Source organism: Indicator indicator, chromosome 2 (genome assembly GCF_027791375.1).
Source record: "Indicator indicator isolate 239-I01 chromosome 2, UM_Iind_1.1, whole genome shotgun sequence".
NCBI classification, from domain to species: Eukaryota; Metazoa; Chordata; class Aves; order Piciformes; family Indicatoridae; genus Indicator; species Indicator indicator.
Window position 1 is genome coordinate 39595557 of NC_072011.1, and position 27545 is coordinate 39623101.

Here is a 27545-nt window from a genome sequence, read left to right on the forward strand (position 1 = left end):
TCTGTGAAATTCAGAAGTGAGTTTGGATCTCTAATAGAACCCTGATCATTTTTCACATGTATGAAAGTACAATCACCTCTGCTCTCCAGACGATGGTGTTAACAACCTCTTCACTAAACTGCCTTAAAACTCTACAGAAGGAAAGTCCTGTTGATTCTCAATCCGACTTTTGCCTTTCTCACATTTTACAATAGATTTTTGATCCAACAAAAGACTAAGAGATTTATGTTCATAGGCACTCAGCTTGACAGCATTTCACAAAAGATAACCAGTATATTAGTCAGGATTCAGAAACGTTTAATCTATGTGCATCCTTGAATGACAACATATCAGACAACGTTCTTAGATACACAGAGATATCAACTGTGAGATTTTTTTTTCAATCCAGCATTCAAGTATAGAAATACAACATGAATTTTACCAGCAGAATCCTGCAGCCCAGCCAACCCCCAAAATATGGATTGTTTCCCTCTTAAGTGAAATACCTGGAATATGCTTTTAAAATACAATGAGGAAATCCATTAAAAAATTAAATATAAAAGAATTAAACTTCTGTCTTAAAGCTAAATATAGCACATACTGTTAGATAGTCTTGCTTATTCAGCTTCTCAAATGCTTCTTTTGCAGCAGCTTTTTTTGCAGCATTTAGATTAGGCCCAGTGCCAGTTCCATACACAACACCACTAATTGTACAGCTACAAAAAAACCTGTAAAACACAACAGAAAATGAATTCTTATATCCATGTGACACATCTTCATTTAATGATTTATACACTACAGTCAACTGACACTATAGAACGGAAATCTGAAATATACATCTTCAGGACAGTATTTCAAAGATACATCTAATTAATAATGGTACATAAGTATCAACCAGGTTGGAAGAGACCTTCAAGATCATCCAGTCCAACCTATCACCCAGCCCTATCCAATCAACTACACCATGGCACTAAGTACCTCATCTAGTCTTTTCTTGAACATCTCCAGGGACAGTGACTCCACCACCTCCCTTGGCAGCCCATTCCAATGGCAAACAACTATCTCTGTGAAGAACTTCCTCCTAATATCCATCTTATACCTCCCCTGGCACAACTTGAGACTGTGTCCCTTCATTCTGTTGCTGGTTGCCTGGGAGAAGAGACCAACCCCTACCTGGCTACAACCTCCCCTCAGGTAGTTGTAGACAGCAATGAGGTCACCCCTGAGCCTCCTCTTCTCCAGGCTGAACACCCTTTCACGATAACCAATTTTCATACAGAAAATATTTAACAGTTTTTAAGATTGAGCTCCTTGAAGCACCATATCATATGTGCCCACAATCACAAACAACCTACAGTTTAGATTTTAAAATGGTTGATTTTGCATGGGAAGAGAGGAGGAGTTTTCCAGGAGATGCTGTCAAGAATGTTAGAAGATACTCTTTATCATCACTCAGCTGTCATTAATTGGAACATTAACTACAACTCACTGACTGCAGTACATGCAGAAGGAGACACAAATAGGCTCTCCTTGGCACTTGGTTCCTAGGGGTCTTCAAAATACATCAAGAGGTCCACAAAGGTGTTAGAGCTACAACCAAGATAACTGACAATTTGTCAGCAGTGACTACCTTTTTATCATCATGCTATTTCCCCTCCCAGCTAAACAGAGTTCTCTTAGCCTCTCCTCCTATGTCATATCCTCCAACTCCTTAAGCACTTTAATGGCCCTCCACTGGATTCTCTTCACTACCTCAAAATATTTATTGTATTTCTAAAGATCCATCTGTGGTGGTTTGAAACTGTCTTTTTAATTTTTCCTTGCAAAGTTCAGAACAGAGAAAGTGAAAGAATGTAAATAAGTCACTATTGGGTGTAAGAAAGCAAAATAACGATTGTTCTAAACATTTCCATTGGATAGATAGAAATGTTTAAGAACTATTACCCAAAACAAAGTAGGCATTCTGCACATTCTGCGTTCGGCAGTGGGGGCAGTTGCTGGGCTGTCTGGCTGCTGTTTCTTCTTCTCTTCTGGCTGAAGATAACACACTGACCTTGGCAGCTAAGTTAACAACTTTCTGTTTAACTAACTCTGCTTCTCTGTCCAGGGGAGTCTGGGGGGGAAGCTCTTGGGAGAGGGAGGCCCCTTTGGGAGGGTCCCCTTGGGGGGAAGCAAAGGGAGATCGATTGTGCTTTTTCTGTTGATTGTATATATTTGTGAATGTTGTGAATTTTGTATATTTGTACATATTCATTGCATTTCATTGTAGATTTTAGACTTTGCTTGTAAATACAGCTTTTCATTTGCTTCCAGACTGAGCTAGCCTGGTTATTGTTGGTGGGGGGGGAATTTCAGCTCACACCGACACACTTTTTATTTTTGGCGCTCCAACTCGGGGCTCGATTGCTTGTGATTTATTTCTGCTCAGATTAGGAAGCAAAATGAAGCTGTTTTGGATTCTGAGTCATTCTATTTCATCTATTATCGGTGTGATTGTTTACAGATGGGCCATTTCTTGCATGATAGACAAGATTGTGAGATATGTGGCATATAAGTCGTTTCTTTGGGTTAAGAACAAGTTACTGAATGTTGGTGAATTCTGTTGTGGTCTTATTGGGCTAAGAAGCTATGGTAACTCAACTATGGATCTGCTAGCAGACACATATGAGTTTGTTACTCCTCTTACAACTACAGAGGGTCTTTGGAACCAGTGGTACCCTAGATATCTTGTACTAGCCTTAATCTTAATTTTGTTGCTTCTTGGAATAATCATATGGCTACTGATAGCACGGTGTCAAGAAAGACATAAGGCTACTTGCTCTTCCAACTCTGCTGTGAATGTGAAAACCAAGCCAGTAAATTTGGTGGCCACTGTAACCAGAAAGCGTAAAGGAGATGCAGATGCTGCAGGAGATGGTGCAGATGGAGATGAGGGTCCTTCTACTCAGGGTCCCTCTGTTAAGAAAGATCCTTCTGATGAGGAAGAGAGGGTTAGCCTTAAAACTCTGGTAGACCTCTTGAGACCCCACATGGATGATGGAGATGTAGGTCAGGATGCAGACCCTGGTAGATTAGCAACTGCTGGCAGAGCCTCTGAACTCAAGGAAATTCAACGGAGGATTACAACAGGATTATGGGGACAGCAACCTCAGGATGATGATGATGATGATGATGATGAGGATGACATACAGTCAGCTAATGCACCCAGACAGGAAATTAGACATGTGAGGAAGGATTACATCAGAGGAGATAATGAGCCAGTCCTGTCTTGGCTAGCCAGGTGTTTTGATATGGGAGCCCCAGCATTGGTGGTAGGTGACAAGTCGGCCTCTCAGTTGGGGATGCTCTCAAAGGATACAGGCATAGACAGGCACCTAGGCAAGTGCATTGGTAAAGTTTCTCTGTGGGCACGCCTCCTACTGGCAGTCTCGCTGAGGTACCCCAGCAGAGATGATTTACCATGGAACCCTAAGCCTTGGACCACAATAGCTGAGGGAATCAAGCGTCTGAGAGAGTTTGCTGTGAGAGAAGTAATGTATGGAGATCATAAGACTCTGAATCCTGATGAAATTCCTGTTGGAACAGGCCTTGCCAAAAAGCTCATTAAGCTTGCTCCTCCTAATTATGCCACTATTCTGGCAAGCAGGATTGTGGCAAGAAATTATGGTGGAGCACCTCCTACTGTTGGCCATTTCACTGACCAAATGAGGCAGTTGGAGGATAGTCTTGCACGTACTTCTTTGGTTTCAGCCATTGAAACGTTGTCTGGAGAAATGAAGAATTGCATGAAAGAGCTGAAGGAGGAACTTAAAACCTCCATATCCAACTTGATGAAGGGGGATGATTCTAATTCCTCTTCCTCCAGATGGATACAAGTTTCAGCTGTTAGGAACAGACGTGCTCCAAGAAGGCCATTCCAGAATAGGTCAAACCAAAACAGACAGCAGAGGCAATCACGTGGCAGTATCTGGATAACTCTGCGTGATCAGTTTGGTGAGAACATGAACAGATGGGATGGTCAACCAACTTCTGATCTTTTCAAGAGGTTACGGGAGCTGCAGAGGGGCAGATCCCGAGGTAGCAATACCAGGAGGGTAGCTGTCGCTTCCTCAGTTTCCCAGAACAACTCTGATAGCTCCAACAGTGATCCTAATTCTGGTGCTGGACGTTGTGCCAGCTGTACATGTGGAGGTAATCCCCACCATTAGGGGTGCCCTGCCTTCCGCCAGGGGGAGGTAAGGGATAATGGAGATAACAGAATCTATTGGGATGTGTACATCCAGTGGCCTGGCACTTCAAAATTTCAGAAGTACAGGGCCTTGGTTGACACAGGAGCTCAGTGCACCATAATACCATCAAATTATCAAGGGGGAGAATCTATAACTATTCAGGGAGTCACTGGTGGATCTCAAGAGTTGTTTAAGATAGAGGTTGATATAAGTTTAACTGGGAAGCAGTGGAAGAAACATACTATTGTAACAGGTCCTAATGCACCTTGTATTTTGGGAATTGACTTTCTGAGAGAAGGGCGTTTTAAAGACCCTAAGGGTTACAAATGGGCTTTTGGAATAGCAACTGTAGAAATTGATGGAGGAAAATTGAAGTTGTCCATTAGACCTGAGCTTTCAGATGAATCTGCAGTTGTGGGACAACATGAGATAGAGGATGTAAAGCTGCCGGTTGCTTCTCAAACTGTGCATCACAGACAATACAGAACCAACCGTGACTCTTTGGTGCCCATTCAAAACTTGATTCGTCAGTTGGAGAGTCAGAAGGTCATCAGCAAAACTCATTCACCTTTCAACAGTCCAATCTGGCCTGTGCGAAAGCAGAATGGAGAGTGGCGTCTGACAGTTGATTTCCGTGCCTTGAATGAAGTAACTCCACCCATGAGTGCAGCTGTACCAGACATGATGGAACTCCAATATGAGCTGGAATCCAAGCAGGCCAAATGGTATGCTACCATAGACATTGCTAATGCTTTCTTCTCTATTCCCATAGCAGAGGAATGCAGGCCTCAGTTTGCTTTCACCTGGAGAGGCATTCAGTACACATTCAATCGTTTGCCCCAGGGGTGGATTCACAGTTCAACCATCTGCCATGCAGTGATCCATGATGCTTTGGAGAAAGGTGGAGCTCCAGAACACATTCAGTTCATCGATGACATCATCGTCTGGGGTGAGACTGCTGAAGAAGTCTTCGAGAAAGGTAATAAAATCCTTGACATTCTCTTGCAAGCTGGTTTCGCTATCAAGCGAGACAAGGTGAAAGGACCTGCCAGAGAAATCCAGTTTCTGGGAGTGCGGTGGCAAGATGGTCGCCGTCACATCCCAATGGATGTGATAAACAGAGTCTCCACCATGGCAAATCCCATCAACAAGAAAGAAACTCTGCGTTTCCTAGGCATAGTGGGATTTTGGAGACTGCACATTCCTGGATACAGTCAGATTGTGAAACCTCTATATGATGTGACTCGAAAGAGAAACAGTTTCCAATGGGGTCCTGAGCAACAAGCAGCCTTTGACCAGATCAAGCGAGAGGTAGTCCAAGCGATGGGTCTGGGACCTGTCCGAACTGGTCCAGACATTAAGAACATTCTGTACACGGCCGCGAGTGACAATGGTCCAACCTGGTGCTTATGGCAAAGAGCTCCAGGGGAGACACGAGGACGTCCTCTTGGTTTCTGGGGTCGTGGCTACAGAGGCTCAGAGGCAAACTACACTCCAACAGAGAAAGAGATTTTAGCTGCTTATGAAGGAGTGAAAGCTGCTTCTGAAGTGATTGGAACTGAGTCACAACTTCTTCTAGCTCCTAGATTGCCAGTTCTGAATTGGATGTTCAAAGGCAAAGGTTCTTCACCACATCATGCAACAGATGCTACCTGGTCTAAGTGGATGGCTCTGATAACACAGCGAGCTCGAATGGGAAATCTCGAAAGGCCTGGTTTGGTGGAGGTGATCACAAACTGGCCAGAAGGCACAAGCTGTGCTAAACCTCCAGAGGAGAGAGTAACTCGTGCTGAGGAAGCTCCTCCTTACAGTGATCTGTCTGATGATGAAAAGAGATATGCTTTGTTCACAGACGGTTCCTGTCGTCTTGTTGGGAACAAGCGGAGATGGAAATCTGCAGTGTGGAGTCCAACGCGCAGAGTTGCAGAAGCGAGAGATGGAGAAGGAGAATCCAGTCAATTCGCAGAGGTAAAAGCTGTCCAGCTAGCTCTTAACATAGCTGAACGTGAGAGATGGCCAAAGCTTTATCTCTACACCGACTCGTGGATGGTAGCCAATGCCTTGTGGGGTTGGCTGAAAGACTGGAAGAAGAATGGCTGGCAGAGGAAAGGAAAGCCAATCTGGGCTGCAGATCTGTGGCAAGACATTGCTGCTCGCATTGAGAGAATCCCAGTGAAAGTGAGACACATCGATGCTCACATTCCTAAGAGCAAAGCTACTGAGGAACAACAACACAACCATCAGGCAGATCTAGCTGCAAGAGTTTCCCAGGTGGACACAAACTCTGATCCTGATCCTGATCTTGACTGGAAACACCGAGGTGAGCTGTTCTTAGCTCGGTGGGCCCATGACTCGTCAGGACATCAAGGCAGAGATGCAACCTACCGATGGGCTCGTGACAGATCCATTGACATTTCCATGGATGCTATCACACAAGTCATCCATGACTGTGACATTTGTGCTGCTATTAAGCAGGCAAAGCGGATCAAGCCCTTGTGGTACGGTGACCGATGGTCCAAGTACAAGTATGGTGAAGCCTGGCAGATTGACTACATCACTCTACCTCGTTCTCCATCTGGTAAGCAGTATGTGCTGACTATGGTAGAGGCAAGCACTGGATGGCTGGAAACTTATCCAGTTCCTCATGCAACTGCACGTAACACCATTCTTGGCCTGGAGAGACAAATCCTGTGGAGACACGGAACTCCAGAGAGGATTGAGTCGGACAACGGAACTCATTTCAAGAACAATCTTGTAAAAAACTGGGCCAAAGAGCACGGCATCGAGTGGATATTCCACATTCCCTACTATGCACCAGCTGCAGGGAAGATCGAACGCTACAACGGTTTGCTGAAAACCACTCTCAAAGCCATGGGGGGTGGATCTTTGAAAAACTGGGAGAAACATTTAGCACAAGCAACCTGGTTGGTGAATAGTAGAGGTTCAGTGAATCGAGCTGGACCTGCCCAATCAGATTTGTTGCGAAAGGAAGAAGGTGATAGAGTTCCTGTTATCAGAGAAAAGAATCTGTTAGGCAAAACTGTTTGGGTATTTTCTCCTTCAGGAGAGGCCAAACCTGTCCGAGGGGTGGTTTCTGCTGAAGGTCCTGGTCACACCTATTGGGTGATGCAAGAAAATGGTGAAATTCAGTGTATTCCACAAAGAAATCTAACTTTGGCTGAGAGAGGTTAAATTCAGAGTGTTGCGCAGATACAGCATCGCGCCCAAGAGGAGAGTTCATGAGATCTACGGTGCACGAACCCTGAGAGCCCTGAGTCACCTGAGAGTCCCTGTTCCTTTCTTCGCTCCATCTGCGAGGAAACAAGCTGTTTGCTGTTTTTCCTGTGATTTGACTCTTTTGAATCATCTACATCTGAGATAGCCGGAATGGACTATGGTCTTTATTCACCTATTGTTGTAGATATTATTTTAGATTAGATAAATGATAGTAGCAGCCAATGGAATTGTTTAGAAGGGGTGGACTGTGATGGTTTGAAACTGTCTTTTTAATTTTTCCTTGCAAAGTTCAGAACAGAGAAAGTGAAAGAATGTAAATAAGTCACTATTGGGTGTAAGAAAGCAAAATAACGATTGTTCTAAACACTTCCATTGGATAGATAGAAATGTTTAAGAACTATTACCCAAAACAAAGTAGGCATTCTGCACATTCTGCGTTCGGCAGTGGGGGCAGTTGCTGGGCTGTCTGGCTGCTGTTTCTTCTTCTCTTCTGGCTGAAGATAACACACTGACCTTGGCAGCTAAGTTAACAACTTTCTGCTTAACTAACTCTGCTTCTCTGTCCAGGGGGGTCTGGGGGGAAGCTCCTGGGAGAGGGAGGCCCCTTTGGGAGGGTCCCCTTGGGGGGAAGCAAAGGGAGATCGATTGTGCTTTTTCTGTTGATTGTATATATTTGTGAATGTTGTGAATTTTGTATATTTGTACATATTCATTGCATTTCATTGTAGATTTTAGACTCTGCTTGTAAATACAGCTTTTCATTTGCTTCCAGACTGAGCTAGCCTGGTTATTGTTGGTGGGGGGGGAATTTCAGCTCACACCGACACACTTTTTATTTTTGGCGCTCCAACTCGGGGCTCGATTGCTTGTGATTTATTTCTGCTCAGATTAGGAAGCAAAATGAAGCTGTTTTGGATTCTGAGTCATTCTATTTCATCTATTATCGGTGTGATTGTTTACAGATGGGCCATTTCTTGCATGATAGACAAGATTGTGAGATATGTGGCATATAAGTCGTTTCTTTGGGTTAAGAACAAGTTACTGAATGTTGGTGAATTCTGTTGTGGTCTTATTGGGCTAAGAAGCTATGGTAACTCAACTATGGATCTGCTAGCAGACACATATGAGTTTGTTACTCCTCTTACAACTACAGAGGGTCTTTGGAACCAGTGGTACCCTAGATATCTTGTACTAGCCTTAATCTTAATTTTGTTGCTTCTTGGAATAATCATATGGCTACTGATAGCACTGTGTCAAGAAAGACATAAGGCTACTTGCTCTTCCAACTCTGCTGTGAATGTGAAAACCAAGCCAGTAAATTTGGTGGCCACTGTAACCAGAAAGCGTAAAGGAGATGCAGATGCTGCAGGAGATGGTGCAGATGGAGATGAGGGTCCTTCTACTCAGGGTCCCTCTGTTAAGAAAGATCCTTCTGATGAGGAAGAGAGGGTTAGCCTTAAAACTCTGGTAGACCTCTTGAGACCCCACATGGATGATGGAGATGTAGGTCAGGATGTAGACCCTGGTAGATTAGCAACTGCTGGCAGTGCCTCTGAACTCAAGGAAATTCAACGGAGGATTACAACAGGATTATGGGGACAGCGACCTCAGGATGATGATGATGATGATGATGATGAGGATGACATACAGTCAGCTAATGCACCCAGACAGGAAATTAGACATGTGAGGAAGGATTACATCAGAGGAGATAATGAGCCAGTCCTGTCTTGGCTAGCCAGGTGTTTTGATATGGGAGCCCCAGCATTGGTGGTAGGTGACAAGTCGGCCTCTCAGTTGGGGATGCTCTCAAAGGATACAGGCATAGACAGGCACCTAGGCAAGTGCATTGGTAAAGTTTCTCTGTGGGCACGCCTCCTACTGGCAGTCTCGCTGAGGTACCCCAGCAGAGATGATTTACCATGGAACCCTAAGCCTTGGACCACAATAGCTGAGGGAATCAAGCGTCTGAGAGAGTTTGCTGTGAGAGAAGTAATGTATGGAGATCATAAGACTCTGAATCCTGATGAAATTCCTGTTGGAACAGGCCTTGCCAAAAAGCTCATTAAGCTTGCTCCTCCTAATTATGCCACTATTCTGGCAAGCAGGATTGTGGCAAGAAATTATGGTGGAGCACCTCCTACTGTTGGCCATTTCACTGACCAAATGAGGCAGTTGGAGGATAGTCTTGCACGTACTTCTTTGGTTTCAGCCATTGAAACTTTGTCTGGAGAAATGAAGAATTGCATGAAAGAGCTGAAGGAGGAACTTAAAACCTCCATATCCAACTTGATGAAGGGGGATGATTCTAATTCCTCTTCCTCCAGATGGATACAAGTTTCAGCTGTTAGGAACAGACGTGCTCCAAGAAGGCCATTCCAGAATAGGTCAAACCAAAACAGACAGCAGAGGCAATCACGTGGCAGTATCTGGATAACTCTGCGTGATCAGTTTGGTGAGAACATGAACAGATGGGATGGTCAACCAACTTCTGATCTTTTCAAGAGGTTACGGGAGCTGCAGAGGGGCAGATCCCGAGGTAGCAATACCAGGAGGGTAGCTGTCGCTTCCTCAGTTTCCCAGAACAACTCTGATAGCTCCAACAGTGATCCTAATTCTGGTGCTGGACGTTGTGCCAGCTGTACATGTGGAGGTAATCCCCACCATTAGGGGTGCCCTGCCTTCCGCCAGGGGGAGGTAAGGGATAATGGAGATAACAGAATCTATTGGGATGTGTACATCCAGTGGCCTGGCACTTCAAAATTTCAGAAGTACAGGGCCTTGGTTGACACAGGAGCTCAGTGCACCATAATACCATCAAATTATCAAGGGGGAGAATCTATAACTATTCAGGGAGTCACTGGTGGATCTCAAGAGTTGTTTAAGATAGAGGTTGATATAAGTTTAACTGGGAAGCAGTGGAAGAAACATACTATTGTAACAGGTCCTAATGCACCTTGTATTTTGGGAATTGACTTTCTGAGAGAAGGGCGTTTTAAAGACCCTAAGGGTTACAAATGGGCTTTTGGAATAGCAACTGTAGAAATTGATGGAGGAAAATTGAAGTTGTCCATTAGACCTGAGCTTTCAGATGAATCTGCAGTTGTGGGACAACATGAGATAGAGGATGTAAAGCTGCCGGTTGCTTCTCAAACTGTGCATCACAGACAATACAGAACCAACCGTGACTCTTTGGTGCCCATTCAAAACTTGATTCGTCAGTTGGAGAGTCAGAAGGTCATCAGCAAAACTCATTCACCTTTCAACAGTCCAATCTGGCCTGTGAGAAAGCAGAATGGAGAGTGGCGTCTGACAGTTGATTTCCGTGCCTTGAATGAAGTAACTCCACCCATGAGTGCAGCTGTACCAGACATGATGGAACTCCAATATGAGCTGGAATCCAAGCAGGCCAAATGGTATGCTACCATAGACATTGCTAATGCTTTCTTCTCTATTCCCATAGCAGAGGAATGCAGGCCTCAGTTTGCTTTCACCTGGAGAGGCATTCAGTACACATTCAATCGTTTGCCCCAGGGGTGGATTCACAGTTCAACCATCTGCCATGCAGTGATCCATGATGCTTTGGAGAAAGGTGGAGCTCCAGAACACATTCAGTTCATCGATGACATCATCGTCTGGGGTGAGACTGCTGAAGAAGTCTTCGAGAAAGGTAACAAAATCCTTGACATTCTCTTGCAAGCTGGTTTCGCTATCAAGCGAGACAAGGTGAAAGGACCTGCCAGAGAAATCCAGTTTCTGGGAGTGCGGTGGCAAGATGGTCGCCGTCACATCCCAATGGATGTGATAAACAGAGTCTCCACCATGGCAAATCCCATCAACAAGAAAGAAACTCTGCGTTTCCTAGGCATAGTGGGATTTTGGAGACTGCACATTCCTGGATACAGTCAGATTGTGAAACCTCTATATGATGTGACTCGAAAGAGAAACAGTTTCCAATGGGGTCCTGAGCAACAAGCAGCCTTTGACCAGATCAAGCGAGAGGTAGTCCAAGCGATGGGTCTGGGACCTGTCCGAACTGGTCCAGACATTAAGAACATTCTGTACACGGCCGCGAGTGACAATGGTCCAACCTGGTGCTTATGGCAAAGAGCTCCAGGGGAGACACGAGGACGTCCTCTTGGTTTCTGGGGTCGTGGCTACAGAGGCTCAGAGGCAAACTACACTCCAACAGAGAAAGAGATTTTAGCTGCTTATGAAGGAGTGAAAGCTGCTTCTGAAGTGATTGGAACTGAGTCACAACTTCTTCTAGCTCCTAGATTGCCAGTTCTGAATTGGATGTTCAAAGGCAAAGGTTCTTCACCACATCATGCAACAGATGCTACCTGGTCTAAGTGGATGGCTCTGATAACACAGCGAGCTCGAATGGGAAATCTCGAAAGGCCTGGTTTGGTGGAGGTGATCACAAACTGGCCAGAAGGCACAAGCTGTGCTAAACCTCCAGAGGAGAGAGTAACTCGTGCTGAGGAAGCTCCTCCTTACAGTGATCTGTCTGATGATGAAAAGAGATATGCTTTGTTCACAGACGGTTCCTGTCGTCTTGTTGGGAACAAGCGGAGGTGGAAATCTGCAGTGTGGAGTCCAACGCGCAGAGTTGCAGAAGCGAGAGATGGAGAAGGAGAATCCAGTCAATTCGCAGAGGTAAAAGCTGTCCAGCTAGCTCTTAACATAGCTGAACGTGAGAGATGGCCAAAGCTTTATCTCTACACCGACTCGTGGATGGTAGCCAATGCCTTGTGGGGTTGGCTGAAAGACTGGAAGAAGAATGGCTGGCAGAGGAAAGGAAAGCCAATCTGGGCTGCAGATCTGTGGCAAGACATTGCTGCTCGCATTGAGAGAATCCCAGTGAAAGTGAGACACATCGATGCTCACATTCCTAAGAGCAAAGCTACTGAGGAACAACAACACAACCATCAGGCAGATCTAGCTGCAAGAGTTTCCCAGGTGGACACAAACTCTGATCCTGATCCTGATCTTGACTGGAAACACCGAGGTGAGCTGTTCTTAGCTCGGTGGGCCCATGACTCGTCAGGACATCAAGGCAGAGATGCAACCTACCGATGGGCTCGTGACAGATCCATTGACATTTCCATGGATGCTATCACACAAGTCATCCATGACTGTGACATTTGTGCTGCTATTAAGCAGGCAAAGCGGATCAAGCCCTTGTGGTACGGTGACCGATGGTCCAAGTACAAGTATGGTGAAGCCTGGCAGATTGACTACATCACTCTACCTCGTTCTCCATCTGGTAAGCAGTATGTGCTGACTATGGTAGAGGCAAGCACTGGATGGCTGGAAACTTATCCAGTTCCTCATGCAACTGCACGTAACACCATTCTTGGCCTGGAGAGACAAATCCTGTGGAGACACGGAACTCCAGAGAGGATTGAGTCGGACAACGGAACTCATTTCAAGAACAATCTTGTAAAAAACTGGGCCAAAGAGCACGGCATCGAGTGGATATTCCACATTCCCTACTATGCACCAGCTGCAGGGAAGATCGAACGCTACAACGGTTTGCTGAAAACCACTCTCAAAGCCATGGGGGGTGGATCTTTGAAAAACTGGGAGAAACATTTAGCACAAGCAACCTGGTTGGTGAATAGTAGAGGTTCAGTGAATCGAGCTGGACCTGCCCAATCAGATTTGTTGCGAAAGGAAGAAGGTGATAGAGTTCCTGTTATCAGAGAAAAGAATCTGTTAGGCAAAACTGTTTGGGTATTTTCTCCTTCAGGAGAGGCCAAACCTGTCCGAGGGGTGGTTTCTGCTGAAGGTCCTGGTCACACCTATTGGGTGATGCAAGAAAATGGTGAAATTCAGTGTATTCCACAAAGAAATCTAACTTTGGCTGAGAGAGGTTAAATTCAGAGTGTTGCGCAGATACAGCATCGCGCCCAAGAGGAGAGTTCATGAGATCTACGGTGCACGAACCCTGAGAGCCCTGAGTCACCTGAGAGTCCCTGTTCCTTTCTTCGCTCCATCTGCGAGGAAACAAGCTGTTTGCTGTTTTTCCTGTGATTTGACTCTTTTGAATCATCTACATCTGAGATAGCCGGAATGGACTATGGTCTTTATTCACCTATTGTTGTAGATATTATTTTAGATTAGATAAATGATAGTAGCAGCCAATGGAATTGTTTAGAAGGGGTGGACTGTGATGGTTTGAAACTGTCTTTTTAATTTTTCCTTGCAAAGTTCAGAACAGAGAAAGTGAAAGAATGTAAATAAGTCACTATTGGGTGTAAGAAAGCAAAATAACGATTGTTCTAAACACTTCCATTGGATAGATAGAAATGTTTAAGAACTATTACCCAAAACAAAGTAGGCATTCTGCACATTCTGCGTTCGGCAGTGGGGGCAGTTGCTGGGCTGTCTGGCTGCTGTTTCTTCTTCTCTTCTGGCTGAAGATAACACACTGACCTTGGCAGCTAAGTTAACAACTTTCTGCTTAACTAACTCTGCTTCTCTGTCCAGGGGGGTCTGGGGGGGAAGCTCCTGGGAGAGGGAGGCCCCTTTGGGAGGGTCCCCTTGGGGGGAAGCAAAGGGAGATCGATTGTGCTTTTTCTGTTGATTGTATATATTTGTGAATGTTGTGAATTTTGTATATTTGTACATATTCATTGCATTTCATTGTAGATTTTAGACTTTGCTTGTAAATACAGCTTTTCATTTGCTTCCAGACTGAGCTAGCCTGGTTATTGTTGGTGGGGGGGGAATTTCAGCTCACACCGACACACCATCTAACAGTACTCTAAGTAACTAATGGCAGTGTTTGTAAACAAAGAAATATTAAAAGCTAGTACTAAGACAAAGTACAACTTACATGGGAGCATGGGCTTCTCCAACACGTTTTTTGGTAGGATAATCGACTAATTGTGACGTCCTTTGTGAATATATATTTAGTAGGCTGACATAGTCTATATCCGGTACAGGTGGTCGAGATGTTATTTCTTCCACACTTTGCCCATTTGAAGGACTCTTCAGCTACAAACCAAACAAAATAGGTAACTTATAAACTTAAGTTTAATAAATAGATTAAGATAAACAGCGTACAAGATCGAATGTAGCTGAATTTCAAGATATTTTTAAGAAACCCCACATTAGCATTAATGGAGTCACTTGTGGCAAAGGACAGCCATCTCAGCTCAGAATTACTACATTTTGAACATCCAAATAAATGTATATCCAGTTTTCTCAGTGTTGCATCAATGTCTTTAAGATTAAAATCTATCACTGTGTCTCCTCCCACCTCTTTAGGATAAGGCAGGAAACAGCTGTGAAATGTCTCATAAAAAAAAAAAGTCCTGAATGCTGCCTTCTGAATTTTTGCACAGCCTGACCAGAGTCAAGAAAAGGGATGTCAGCAGGATGCCACTCATGCTGCCATTAGCAAGGGCTGCAAATGCTCCTGTGCATGCAGGAATTGGTGCATGCAGTGGTGAAACAGTAAAAATCATATGGAAATAGGTAAGGAAAGATGTCACTGTGAAGATGCTAAGAAGCATTCAGAGTCAAAACAAAAACTACCACAAAGCACAAGGTAGAAAATAGAGAAGCAAAATTCAGATCTAAACTAAATCAAGTAAGTATTTATCCTACACTCTTTAGAGTATAGGATCAGCTATATCATAAAGAACATAATAACAAGGAAACAAAGCTGAATCAGATCAAGTGAAAGTAAGCAATTTTATGAGAAGAGTGTCAGAAGACACACCAGGCAATGCCTTGTAAACGTTTTGAAGTCATCAAATTACTGAACAGTTATCAAGATGAAAAAGGAACACTGTCCGATGGATATACCAAGGGAACTTGACAAAGGCAAATGCATTTCCTCATCCTCCTCTACAAGCAGAGGAAGAAGCACTATTAATATTACATACCAACTCTGCAGGAGAACAAGGAAAATAATTCAGAGGTAAAAAGTAGAAAAGCGAAAAGCGCTGAATATGAGATAATACAGATAAACAAATAATTTGATACCCTTTCAAATCAGAGAAAGCAATTATATTTTATTTTGAATTTGAGATTCATCATCAACCTTTACCAGAAAAAAAAAAAATCAAATCCTAGTTTACTCACCTGGTTCTCAATCATTTCCCAGGTCTGTTTTGCTGCTACTTCTTTTGCGTCCTTCTTTTTTTTACCAGTACCTTTACCATATTCCACATTGTTTATTTTAACCACAACTGTGAACCTGCAATGAAAGAAATTTTGTTAAAACATTCCTACATTTTGTCTCATTCATACTTTACCTTCTCAGATTCAACTTTCTTCTAATAACCTACAAAGCACTAAGTTAACTGTGAAGGTATTTAACTTATACCTAACTTGATTATCATAATTCTTTAATAGTATTGGTTTTAAATGTTTCTTTCCTAGTCTCAAATGCAGGTACTTGATTAGTCCTAACAGTATTTTACAAAGCTTAACTGCTTTTTAAGAGCAAAATTATGTATTTTTTTTAGAAGGAAAACAATATATAAGGTCAGCACTGTTGCAGGGAAAGGTATGAAGCCCTAACACCGGGATACAACTCTTCACCGCAGAACTATATGGAAAGATCAGCTAATCTTGATTTCAAAGACACTCACCTTTGATACACTGTACATAGGCTGGTTAGTGAGTGCAAAAAAAGCATCTAGTGCTTCATTAGACATGAATCCAAAGGCAGTCCTCCCAGGAAACAAACAAAAAAGCCAGTCCAGGTCTTCCAGCCTCAATCACTGATCCTTTCCACCTCTGTTGAACAGTTGTGCACACACTGCTTCACATACAGCAGCTCCATGAAAAGGGAACTGATGCAGCCCAGGACTGAGTCTGCCTGGGACAGAATTAATTTTCTTCACAACAGCTGGTATGGTGCTGTGTGATGGTTTGAAACTGTCTTTTTAATTTTTCCTTGCAAAGTTCAGAACAGAGAAAGTGAAAGAATGTAAATAAGTCACTATTGGGTGTAAGAAAGCAAAATAACGATTGTTCTAAACACTTCCATTGGATAGATAGAAATGTTTAAGAACTATTACCCAAAACAAAGTAGGCATTCGGCACATTCTGCGTTCGGCAGTGGGGGCAGTTGCTGGGCTGTCTGGCTGCTGTTTCTTCTTCTCTTCTGGCTGAAGATAACACGTACTGACCTTGGCAGCTAAGTTAACAACTTTCTGCTCTAACTAAACTCTGCTTCTCTGTTCAGGGGGGTCTGGGGGGGAAGCTCCTGGGAGAGGGAGGCCCCTTTGGGAGGGTCCCCTTGGGGGGAAGCAAAGGGAGATCGGTTGTGCTTTTTCTGTTGATTGTATATATTTGTGAATGTTGTGAATTTTGTATATTTGTACATATTCATTGCATTTCATTGTAGATTTTAGACTCTGCTTGTAAATACAGCTTTTCATTTGCTTCCAGACTGAGCTAGCCTGGTTATTGTTGGTGGGGGGGGAATTTCAGCTCACACCGACACACTTTTTATTTTTGGCGCTCCAACTCGGGGCTTGATTGCTTGTTTGATTATTTCTGCTCAGATTAGGAAGCAAAATGAAGCTGTTTTGGATTTTGAGTAATTTTATTTCATCTATTATCGGTGTGATTGTTTACAGATGGGCCATTTCTTGCATGATAGACAAGATTGTGAGATATGTGGCATATAAGTCGTTTCTTTGGGTTAAGAACAAGTTACTGAATGTTGGTGAATTCTGTTGTGGTCTTATTGGGCTAAGAAGCTATGGTAACTCAACTATGGATCTGCTAGCAGACACATATGAGTTTGTTACTCCTCTTACAACTACAGAGGGTCTTTGGAACCAGTGGTACCCTAGATATCTTGTACTAGCCTTAATCTTAATTTTGTTGCTTCTTGGAATAATCATATGGCTACTGATAGCACGGTGTCAAGAAAGACATAAGGCTACTTGCTCTTCCAAATCTGCCGTGAATGTGAAAACCAAGCCAGTAAATTTGGTGGCCACTGTAACCAGAAAGCGTAAAGGAGATGCAGATGCTGCAGGAGATGGTGCAGATGGAGATGAGGGTCCTTCTACTCAGGGTCCCTCTGTTAAGAAAGATTCTTCTGATGAGGAAGAGAGGGTTAGCCTTAAAACTCTGGTAGACCTCTTGAGACCCCACATGGATGATGGAGATGTAGGTCAGGATGTAGACCCTGGTAGATTAGCAACTGCTGGTAGTGCCTCTGAACTCAAAGAAATTCAACGGAGGATTAAAATAGAATTATGGGGACAGCGACCTCAGGATGATGGTGATGATGATGATGATGATGAGGATGACATACAGTCAGCTAATGCACCCAGACAGGAAATTAGACATGTGAGGAAGGATTACATCAGAGGAGATAATGAGCCAGTCCTGTCTTGGCTAGCCAGGTGTTTTGATATGGGAGCCCCAGCATTGGTGGTAGGTGACAAGTCAGCCTCTCAGTTGGGGATGCTCTCAAAGGATACAGGCATAGACAGGCACCTAGGCAAGTGCATTGGTAAAGTTTCTCTGTGGGCACGCCTCCTACTGGCAGTCTCGCTGAGGTACCCCAGCAGAGATGATTTACCATGGAACCCTAAGCCTTGGACCACAATAGCTGAGGGAATCAAGTGTCTGAGAGAGTTTGCTGTGAGAGAAGTAATGTATGGAGATCATAAGACTCTGAATCCTGATGAAATTCCTGTTGGAACAGGCCTTGCAAAAAAGCTCATTAAGCTTGCTCCTCCTAATTATGCCACTATTCTGGCAAGCAGGATTGTGGCAAGAAATTATGGTGGAGCACCTCCTACTGTTGGCCATTTCACTGACCAAATGAGGCAGTTGGAGGATAGTCTTGCACGTACTTCTTAGGTTTCAGCCATTCAAACTCTGTCTGGAAAGATGGAGAATTGCATGAAAGAGCTGAAGGAGGAACTTAAAACCTCCATATCCAACTTGATGAAGGGGGATGATTCTAATTCCTCTTCCTCCAGATGGATACAAGTTTCAGCTGTTAGGAACAGACGTGCTCCAAGAAGGCCATTCCAGAATAGGTCAAACCAAAACAGACAGCAGAGGCAATCACGTGGCAGTATCTGGATAACTCTGCGTGATCAGTTTGGTGAGAACATGAACAGATGGGATGGTCAACCAACTTCTGATCTTTTCAAGAGGTTACGGGAGCTGCAGAGGGGCAGATCCCGAGGTAGCAATACCAGGAGGGTAGCTGTCGCTTCCTCAGTTTCCCAGAACAACTCTGATAGCTCCAACAGTGATCCTAATTCTGGTGCTGGACGTTGTGCCAGCTGTACATGTGGAGGTAATCCCCACCATTAGGGGTGCCCTGCCTTCCGCCAGGGGGAGGTAAGGGATAATGGAGATAACAGAATCTATTGGGATGTGTACATCCAGTGGCCTGGCACTTCAAAATTTCAGAAGTACAGGGCCTTGGTTGACACAGGAGCTCAGTGCACCATAATACCATCAAATTATCAAGGGGGAGAATCTATAACTATTCAGGGAGTCACTGGTGGATCTCAAGAGTTGTTTAAGATAGAGGTTGATATAAGTTTAACTGGGAAGCAGTGGAAGAAACATACTATTGTAACAGGTCCTAATGCACCTTGTATTTTGGGAATTGACTTTCTGAGAGAAGGGCGTTTTAAAGACCCTAAGGGTTACAAATGGGCTTTTGGAATAGCAACTGTAGAAATTGATGGAGAAAAATTGAAGTTGTCCATTAGACCTGAGCTTTCAGATGAATCTGCAGTTGTGGGACAACATGAGATAGAGGATGTAAAGCTGCCGGTTGCTTCTCAAACTGTGCATCACAGACAATACAGAACCAACCGTGACTCTTTGGTGCCCATTCAAAACTTGATTCGTCAGTTGGAGAGTCAGAAGGTCATCAGCAAAAGTCATTCACCTTTCAACAGTCCAATCTGGCCTGTGAGAAAGCAGAATGGAGAGTGGCGTCTGACAGTTGATTTCCGTGCCTTGAATGAAGTAACTCCACCCATGAGTGCAGCTGTACCAGACATGATGGAACTCCAATATGAGCTGGAATCCAAGCAGGCCAAATGGTATGCTACCATAGACATTGCTAATGCTTTCTTCTCTATTCCCATAGCAGAGGAATGCAGGCCTCAGTTTGCTTTCACCTGGAGAGGCATTCAGTACACATTCAATCGTTTGCCCCAGGGGTGGATTCACAGTTCAACCATCTGCCATGCAGTGATCCATGATGCTTTGGAGAAAGGTGGAGCTCCAGAACACATTCAGTTCATCGATGACATCATCGTCTGGGGTGAGACTGCTGAAGAAGTCTTCGAGAAAGGTAATAAAATCCTTGACATTCTCTTGCAAGCTGGTTTCGCTATCAAACGAGACAAGGTGAAAGGATCTGCCAGAGAAATCCAGTTTCTGGGAGTGCGGTGGCAAGATGGTCGCCGTCACATCCCAATGGATGTGATAAACAGAGTCTCCACCATGGCAAATCCCATCAACAAGAAAGAAACTCTGCGCTTCCTAGGCATAGTGGGATTTTGGAGACTGCACATTCCTGGATACAGTCAGATTGTGAAACCTCTATATGACGTGACTCGAAAGAGAAACAGTTTCCAATGGGGTCCTGAGCAACAAGCAGCCTTTGACCAGATCAAGCGAGAGGTAGTCCAAGCGATGGGTCTGAGACCTGTCCGAACTGGTCCAGACATTAAGAACATTCTGTACACGGCCACGAGTGACAATGGTCCAACCTGGTGCTTATGGCAAAGAGCTCCAGGGGAGACACGAGGACGTCCTCTTGGTTTCTGGGGTCGTGGCTACAGAGGCTCAGAGGCAAACTACACTCCAACAGAGAAAGAGATTTTAGCTGCTTATGAAGGAGTGAAAGCTGCTTCTGAAGTGATTGGAACTGAGTCACAACTTCTTCTAGCTCCTAGATTGCCAGTTCTGAATTGGATGTTCAAAGGCAAAGGTTCTTCACCACATCATGCAACAGATGCTACCTGGTCTAAGTGGATGGCTCTGATAACACAGCGAGCTCGAATGGGAAATCTCGAAAGGCCTGGTTTGGTGGAGGTGATCACAAACTGGCCAGAAGGCACAAGCTGTGCTAAACCTCCAGAGGAGAGAGTAACTCGTGCTGAGGAAGCTCCTCCTTACAGTGATCTGTCTGATGATGAAAAGAGATATGCTTTGTTCACAGACGGTTCCTGTCGTCTTGTTGGGAACAAGCGGAGATGGAAATCTGCAGTGTGGAGTCCAACGCGCAGAGTTGCAGAAGCGAGAGATGGAGAAGGAGAATCCAGTCAATTCGCAGAGGTAAAAGCTGTCCAGCTAGCTCTTAACGTAGCTGAACGTGAGAGATGGCCAAAGCTTTATCTCTACACCGACTCGTGGATGGTAGCCAATGCCTTGTGGGGTTGGCTGGAAGAAGAATGGCTGGCAGAGGAAAGGAAAGCCAATCTGGGCTGCAGCTCTGTGGCAAGACATTGCTGCTCGCATTGAGAGAATCCCAGTGAAAGTGAGACACATCGATGCTCACATTCCCAAGAGCAAAGCTACTGAGGAACAACAACACAACCATCAGGCAGATCTAGCTGCAAGAGTTTCCCAGGTGGACACAAACTCTGATCCTGATCCTGATCTTGACTGGAAACACCGAGGTGAACTGTTCTTAGCTCGGTGGGCCCATGACTCATCAGGACATCAAGGCAGAGATGCAACCTACCGATGGGCTCGTGACAGATCCATTGACATTTCCATGGATGCTATCACACAAGTCATCCATGACTGTGACATTTGTGCTGCTATTAAGCAGGCAAAGCGGATCAAGCCCTTGTGGTACGGTGACCGATGGTCCAAGTACAAGTATGGTGAAGCCTGGCAGATTGACTACATCACTCTACCTCGTTCTCCATCTGGTAAGCAGTATGTGCTGACTATGGTAGAGGCGAGCACTGGATGGCTGGAAACTTATCCAGTTCCTCATGCAACTGCACGTAACACCATTCTTGGCCTGGAAAGACAAATCCTGTGGAGACACGGAACTCCAGAGAGGATTGAGTCAGACAACGGAACTCATTTCAAGAACAATCTTGTAAAAAACTGGGCCAAAGAGCACGGCATCGAGTGGATATTCCACATTCCCTACTATGCACCAGCTGCAGGGAAGATCGAACGCTACAACGGTTTGCTGAAAACCACTCTCAAAGCCATGGGGGGTGGATCTTTGAAAAACTGGGAGAAACATTTAGCACAAGCAACCTGGTTGGTGAACAGTAGAGGTTCGGTGAATCGAGCTGGACCTGCCCAATCAGATTTGTTGCGAAAGGAAGAAGGTGATAGAGTTCCTGTTATCAGAGAAAAGAATCTGTTAGGCAAAACTGTTTGGGTATTTTCTCCTTCAGGAGAGGCCAAACCTGTCCGAGGGGTGGTTTCTGCTGAAGGTCCTGGTCACACCTATTGGGTGATGCAAGAAAATGGTGAAATTCAGTGCATTCCACAAAGAAATCTAACTTTGGCTGAGAGAGGTTAAATTCAGAGTGTTGCGCAGATACAGCATCGCGCCCAAGAGGAGAGTTCATGAGATCTACGGTGCACGAACCCTGAGAGCCCTGAGTCACCTGAGAGTCCCTGTTCCTTTCTTCGCTCCATCTGCGAGGAAACAAGCTGTTTGCTGTTTTTCCTGTGATTTGACTCTTTTGAATCATCTACATCTGAGATAGCTGGAATGGACTATGGTCTTTATTCACCTATTGTTGTAGATATTATTTTAGATTAGATAAATGATAGTAGCAGCCAATGGAATTGTTTAGAAGGGGTGGACTGTGATGGTTTGAAACTGTCTTTTTAATTTTTCCTTGCAAAGTTCAGAACAGAGAAAGTGAAAGAATGTAAATAAGTCACTATTGGGTGTAAGAAAGCAAAATAACGATTGTTCTAAACATTTCCATTGGATAGATAGAAATGTTTAAGAACTATTACCCAAAACAAAGTAGGCATTCTGCACATTCTGCGTTCGGCAGTGGGGGCAGTTGCTGGGCTGTCTGGCTGCTGTTTCTTCTTCTCTTCTGGCTGAAGATAACACACTGACCTTGGCAGCTAAGTTAACAACTTTCTGCTTAACTAACTCTGCTTCTCTGTCCAGGGGAGTCTGGGGGGGAAGCTCCTGGGAGAGAGAGGCCCTTTGGGAGGGTCCCCTTGCGGGGGAAGCAAAGGGAGATCGGTTGTGCTTTTTCTGTTGATTGTATATATTTGTGAATGTTGTGAATTTTGTGTATTTGTACATATTCATTGCATTTCATTGTAGATTTTAGACTTTGCTTGTAAATACAGCTTTTCATTTGCTTCCAGACTGAGGTAGCCTGGTTATTGTTGGTGGGGGGGGAATTTCAGCACTAAAACAGTTTTGATAACATAGTAATGCTTTACCTATTGCTCAGCAGTGTTTGCACAGCATTAAAGCCTTTTCTTTTTCCATTCTGGCCATCCAGCAGGTAGGATGGGGATATGTGAGAAGTTGCGAATGGACACAACTAGGGCATCAGGCCAGGGGGATACTCCATACCATATGCCATCACACACAGCAATGGAAAGGCAGAAGAATTATGGAATCACAGAATTGTTTTGGTTGGTCAAGACTCGAAGATCATCAAGTCCAACCACTCTCTAACTCAACCAAGTCTGGTACTAAACCATGTCCCTCAAGAAAGAGGAAGAGACACACTTGTGATTATACTGTTTCTTTTCCCAAGTACCCATTACACATGATGAAGCTCAGCTTTCCTGGAAATGGCTAAACATCTCCCTGATGATGGGAAATAGTGAGCAAATTTCTTATTTTGCTCAGTTGCACATATAGCTTTGCTTCACTTATATACTCTCATTGTCTCAATCCACAAGTTTTTCTCCCTCTCACCTTTCTGATTCCAGCACTCACTGCTGCCTGGGGTCAACCCACCAAATGACCTAATTCTTACCCAGATCTGACTTGTCCTGCAGCTGCAAAATCCCTAACGTTTCTGCTACTGCCTAAGCACAAAAGGCAAGAGAGGAGAAAACGACAAGACTTCTGCTTTTGGCAGCAGCATAGACTTGCATCAAGTTCAAGTGACAATTATTAAAACCCTGAGGTACATCTACACTTTATTCAGATTGCAGCATAGCATACAGATAAACAAGTTCATGTCAACAAGATAGAGCCACACAAAGAAACAATCTAGGTATAACACCGTGAGCTTCCCGGTGGGACAAATTGTCTCAAGTAGTGGAATGACATCAGGAAATCACTTTTTTAATCATTCCATACATTCCTTTAATTAAATGTTAGGGTGAAAAATATGCAGAATACTGTTTGCAGTCACTGCATAAACAAGCCTTCATAAGAGATCTTCAGGAGGCAAATAGTAAGACAAGGCACACCACAGTGTGCCACATACTCTACACAGGAAAGAGCATACCAAAAAAGAAAAAAACATGAAAGAAAGATCATTCCTTGGGAAATACTTTGTTAGCCAGCCCATATTTACATGCTGAATACTACCCATGCTGTGACTTTGCATCCAAAATTCCCCATTTTATTTAGGCATCCTGTGGAAATCTGCAGTTTGAGTCTCCATGACCCATGAGTTCATTATCTGAATTGAGGATTATCTAAATGAGTGTTACATGAGTTGGTCCCGAGCGTACAGTCATATTTATCCATCACAGATCGTAAGTTAGCAAGCATTGCCCAGACTTGAATTTAAGCAGGACTGGCCTGGTTGTTCACACATTGCATTCCTAACCCAAAAAAACCCTCACTGCTACTGGGTACTCTGAAAGCGTGGGTTTTCTAAACCTTCTTATATTGTGTTAAGCACTGACCCGGACAGACATTGCAGTGGAAGCAGCTACAGCACTAAAACCAGGATAGGACTGGTGAGATGACAGGAGGGGTCACTGCATCATTCTTCAGAAAACTGCAGGAGGACTTGTGAGATGGGACACAGCACAGAAGAAGGAAGCCAGCTCCAGACCAGCAGAGGCTGATGCATTCCATTAGCAGGCAGAGCACCAGGAAAGAGCACCATACTGGGACTGAAGGTGGTTTACAACATTTGTTGTTACAGCCAGACACTGCACATTGTACTCCTTGTAACAGTCTAAATTACCTAGGATTTTCCTAGATACCACTGTCACATCTCACATCACCTACAGATACAAGAGAATGGGTTGAATTATATTTGTGAATGTGGTAGAGCACATAGAAAAATAAAAAACAGTAAAGAAATAAATCAGAAATGTGTTTAAATTGTTAGTCCCATTCCTTCCTTTCTGAAGCATGAAAATGTAGCTGCGTGTGTGTAGTGACCACAGCTACATCTGTTGTAAGGCTAGTAAGAAACAAGCCATTACTGTGGTAAGGGTTACTGGTTTGAATTACATGAGCCACATGGGTAAAAAATTAAGGTAAGAAGTCTGTACAGACAGTGCTGGCTGGCAAAATGGAAAGCATTAGAAGTAACAGTATTTATTAGCATATGGATTGTTTTCATACAAATTAATGAAAATAACATTACATATGACCCAAGGAAACATCATAGATATTGAGTATCTATGGTCTCTCACAAGGGAAAAAGTTAGCAAAAATCTATACTTGTGTTAACAAATAATACATATTCTATGTATCACCTCTAATTGAAGGGAAAACAGCTTAAGCAAAAGAACCTTCTCTTGCAAGAGATACTAAAAAAATGACACATAAACCATGCTGCTACTCAGTCCATACATATCCAGCTTTTATGGTTGGAAATCAACAACATAAATAGCAATTAATTTCCATGCTTTGCAAAACTAAATAAAAATCAGAGCGCTTAATTCAGTATAGATCATAAACTGAAATACTTTCCACAACCCACCCTATCTCCCAAGAGGTATCACAGTAGATGCATAACATACATACAGCAGTTACCAGGAACTGGTGCATTGCTGTTGCTTTCAAAAAAAAGGGACACCTACTCTGAAATAAGTTTTCTCTTCAAACTCTGTCACATGACATCCTCCCCATCTACTACTCAGTTTATGGTTTCAGCGAGGTCTCCTGCCACATATACACTTTCAGCAAATTAACTTTTATGATTGCAAGCTGTACCTAGTTCAATCATTGAAGGAAGAGTCCTGATGTTTATCAGTATGCATAGTGAACTTACTCAGGATCATGAGATGGACCAGACTTCCCTAAGTCATCATATTTCAGTGAAAAGTTTTTCCTTTGACAGTAAATGTTGAGTTTCGCCATATATTCACGTTCCATTTTGACACGATCTCAAGGAGGTTCTGCAAAGCAACATTCAAAGATAAGTCTGTGCCTCCAGGCATTGCATACAGACAGCCCCTAATCCTTGCAGATCACTGCTGTGGTATCAAATAGAAAACTGATACCAGTAACATAAAGTTCAAAGAAAATTAATTCTAATCTCTAATTCAAGTGGTTGATTTGCAACTGTTGTTGAAGACTTGCTGCATTAGAATAACAGATTTAGAAAGCACTAACTTCAGAAAATTATTTTAAAGGATTTCTTAGCAGGAAAAGGCTGAATCATTCACCGAATAAAGTGGGGGGGGGCGGGGAGGAGCAGCCGGAAATCAGTATTGTTTCTCCAGATAAAGTCAGGATCGATTCCTTCAGAGGAGCCAGAGGCATTTGAACCCTCCCTTTCACGTTCAGTGGCACGTACCGAAGATGAATCCAGGCTTCCAGTCGCGCAGCAGCAAGCAGGCAGCCGTTGAACGCCGCTCGGGAGAGGTGCGGGCAGCCGGCCTTAGCGAGACCAGACGGACGCCCTGCCCTCCCCGCTATTAGCTCCGGGCCCCGGCAAACGCCCCGCGCGCTCAGGAGCTCCTGCAGCCCGTGTAGCACAGCACGACGACGTCCGCGGCTCGCTGACGCCCACCCAGTTTCGTTTCTCGGAGCACCGCCTACCTCAGCTGGAAGCGAAAACGAAAGCGCAGGAGACAGCCATGGAAGCGGTCCTGCGGCGCAGTGCGGGCGGCGGGCGAGGACAGGACCTCGCAGATCGGTGGGCAGGCTCGTTCTAGGCTGCATGGCAGCCGGGGCTCTGCCACCTAACCTCCACTCAACGCCGCGTGCAGGGCTGGAAATGAGGGCTGCAAGACAAATGGGCCGCCTCCCAAAGGTGTCTCATGCACCAGCACCATTATCGTACCCGCCTTTTCCGCTGACTAGCCATTCCCTTTTTCTGCTATAAATGATACAAAGCAGGTACAGTAGTCACATACGATATAGCTCATCTATATAGACAGAACCCAGAGCCCCCATGATTTTCCCAAATGCCTATTTCCCTCTCTAACTAACCTGTCAACACATATCTGTTATGAAGTGTGACAGAGTAAACCACAATTCAAAATGTTCTTACTGTTCACACCACTGTTCCTACACTGCGATGCTACAATCAGTGGTCTCAACTGCATCAGCTTCCCCCCCAAAAAAATAATTCCAAAGTACGGTTGAAGCATGTTACAAAATATATTTCCTTTTATACACTATGAATTTTCAATTCAGTTACTATCATATTGCTTGGATATTACTGTATTGCATTGTATTAATTTACTGCATCCCATTTCACTGCAATTGCTTTAAGTTTTTCCTCACCCCCTAACCACCTTCTAATTCTAAATATGTGGGAGCTTTTTAATGAGGTGATCAGTAACCACAAGTCATTCCAGATGAAGCTGTACCATTTATGTAAGTGAAGAAAAAAAATTAATATTCAGCATTTTGGCTGGTGAGCTGATCAGGATCGACACTGGGTCCGCTGTGCCTGCTTTGGGTTCTCTCTCTTTTCGTTTCTTTTCGGGGTTTGCGGGGCGGAAGGACCCTGGCAGAGAGCGACAACCAGCGGTCGTCCTCTCGCGTGCCTGCTCGGGATTGTGACGTCAGCCGCGGGAATGTTTAAAACCCGGCGGGGCTGAGCGCGCGACGCCATTTTGGCTGGTGAGCTATAGGCTTCTTGCCTGCTTGCACGTGCCAGGTCAGCTGACAGGATACAGGGAAAAAAAAAAAAACCAAACAAACAAACAAACAAAAAAAAAACACCTCAATAAAATCTCTGATCT

At 44.2% G+C, this 27545-nt stretch overlaps 1 protein-coding gene across 1 annotated transcript in view; it reads right to left on the minus strand.

The window, feature by feature from the left end:
* EIF2AK2 (eukaryotic translation initiation factor 2 alpha kinase 2) overlaps positions 1–26161 on the minus strand; it is a 45458-nt gene extending 19297 nt beyond the window's left edge. The window contains exons 1-5 of the mRNA XM_054392245.1: positions 26147–26161; positions 25619–25745; positions 15543–15657; positions 14287–14447; positions 581–707 (exon numbers count right to left, since the gene is read on the minus strand). Of these exons, the coding sequence (XP_054248220.1) occupies positions 581–707; positions 14287–14447; positions 15543–15657; positions 25619–25722 (507 nt within the window). The 5' untranslated portion in view covers positions 25723–25745; positions 26147–26161. The remainder of the gene's footprint in view (positions 1–580; positions 708–14286; positions 14448–15542; positions 15658–25618; positions 25746–26146) is intronic.
* Positions 26162–27545: the final 1384 nt, after the last annotated feature.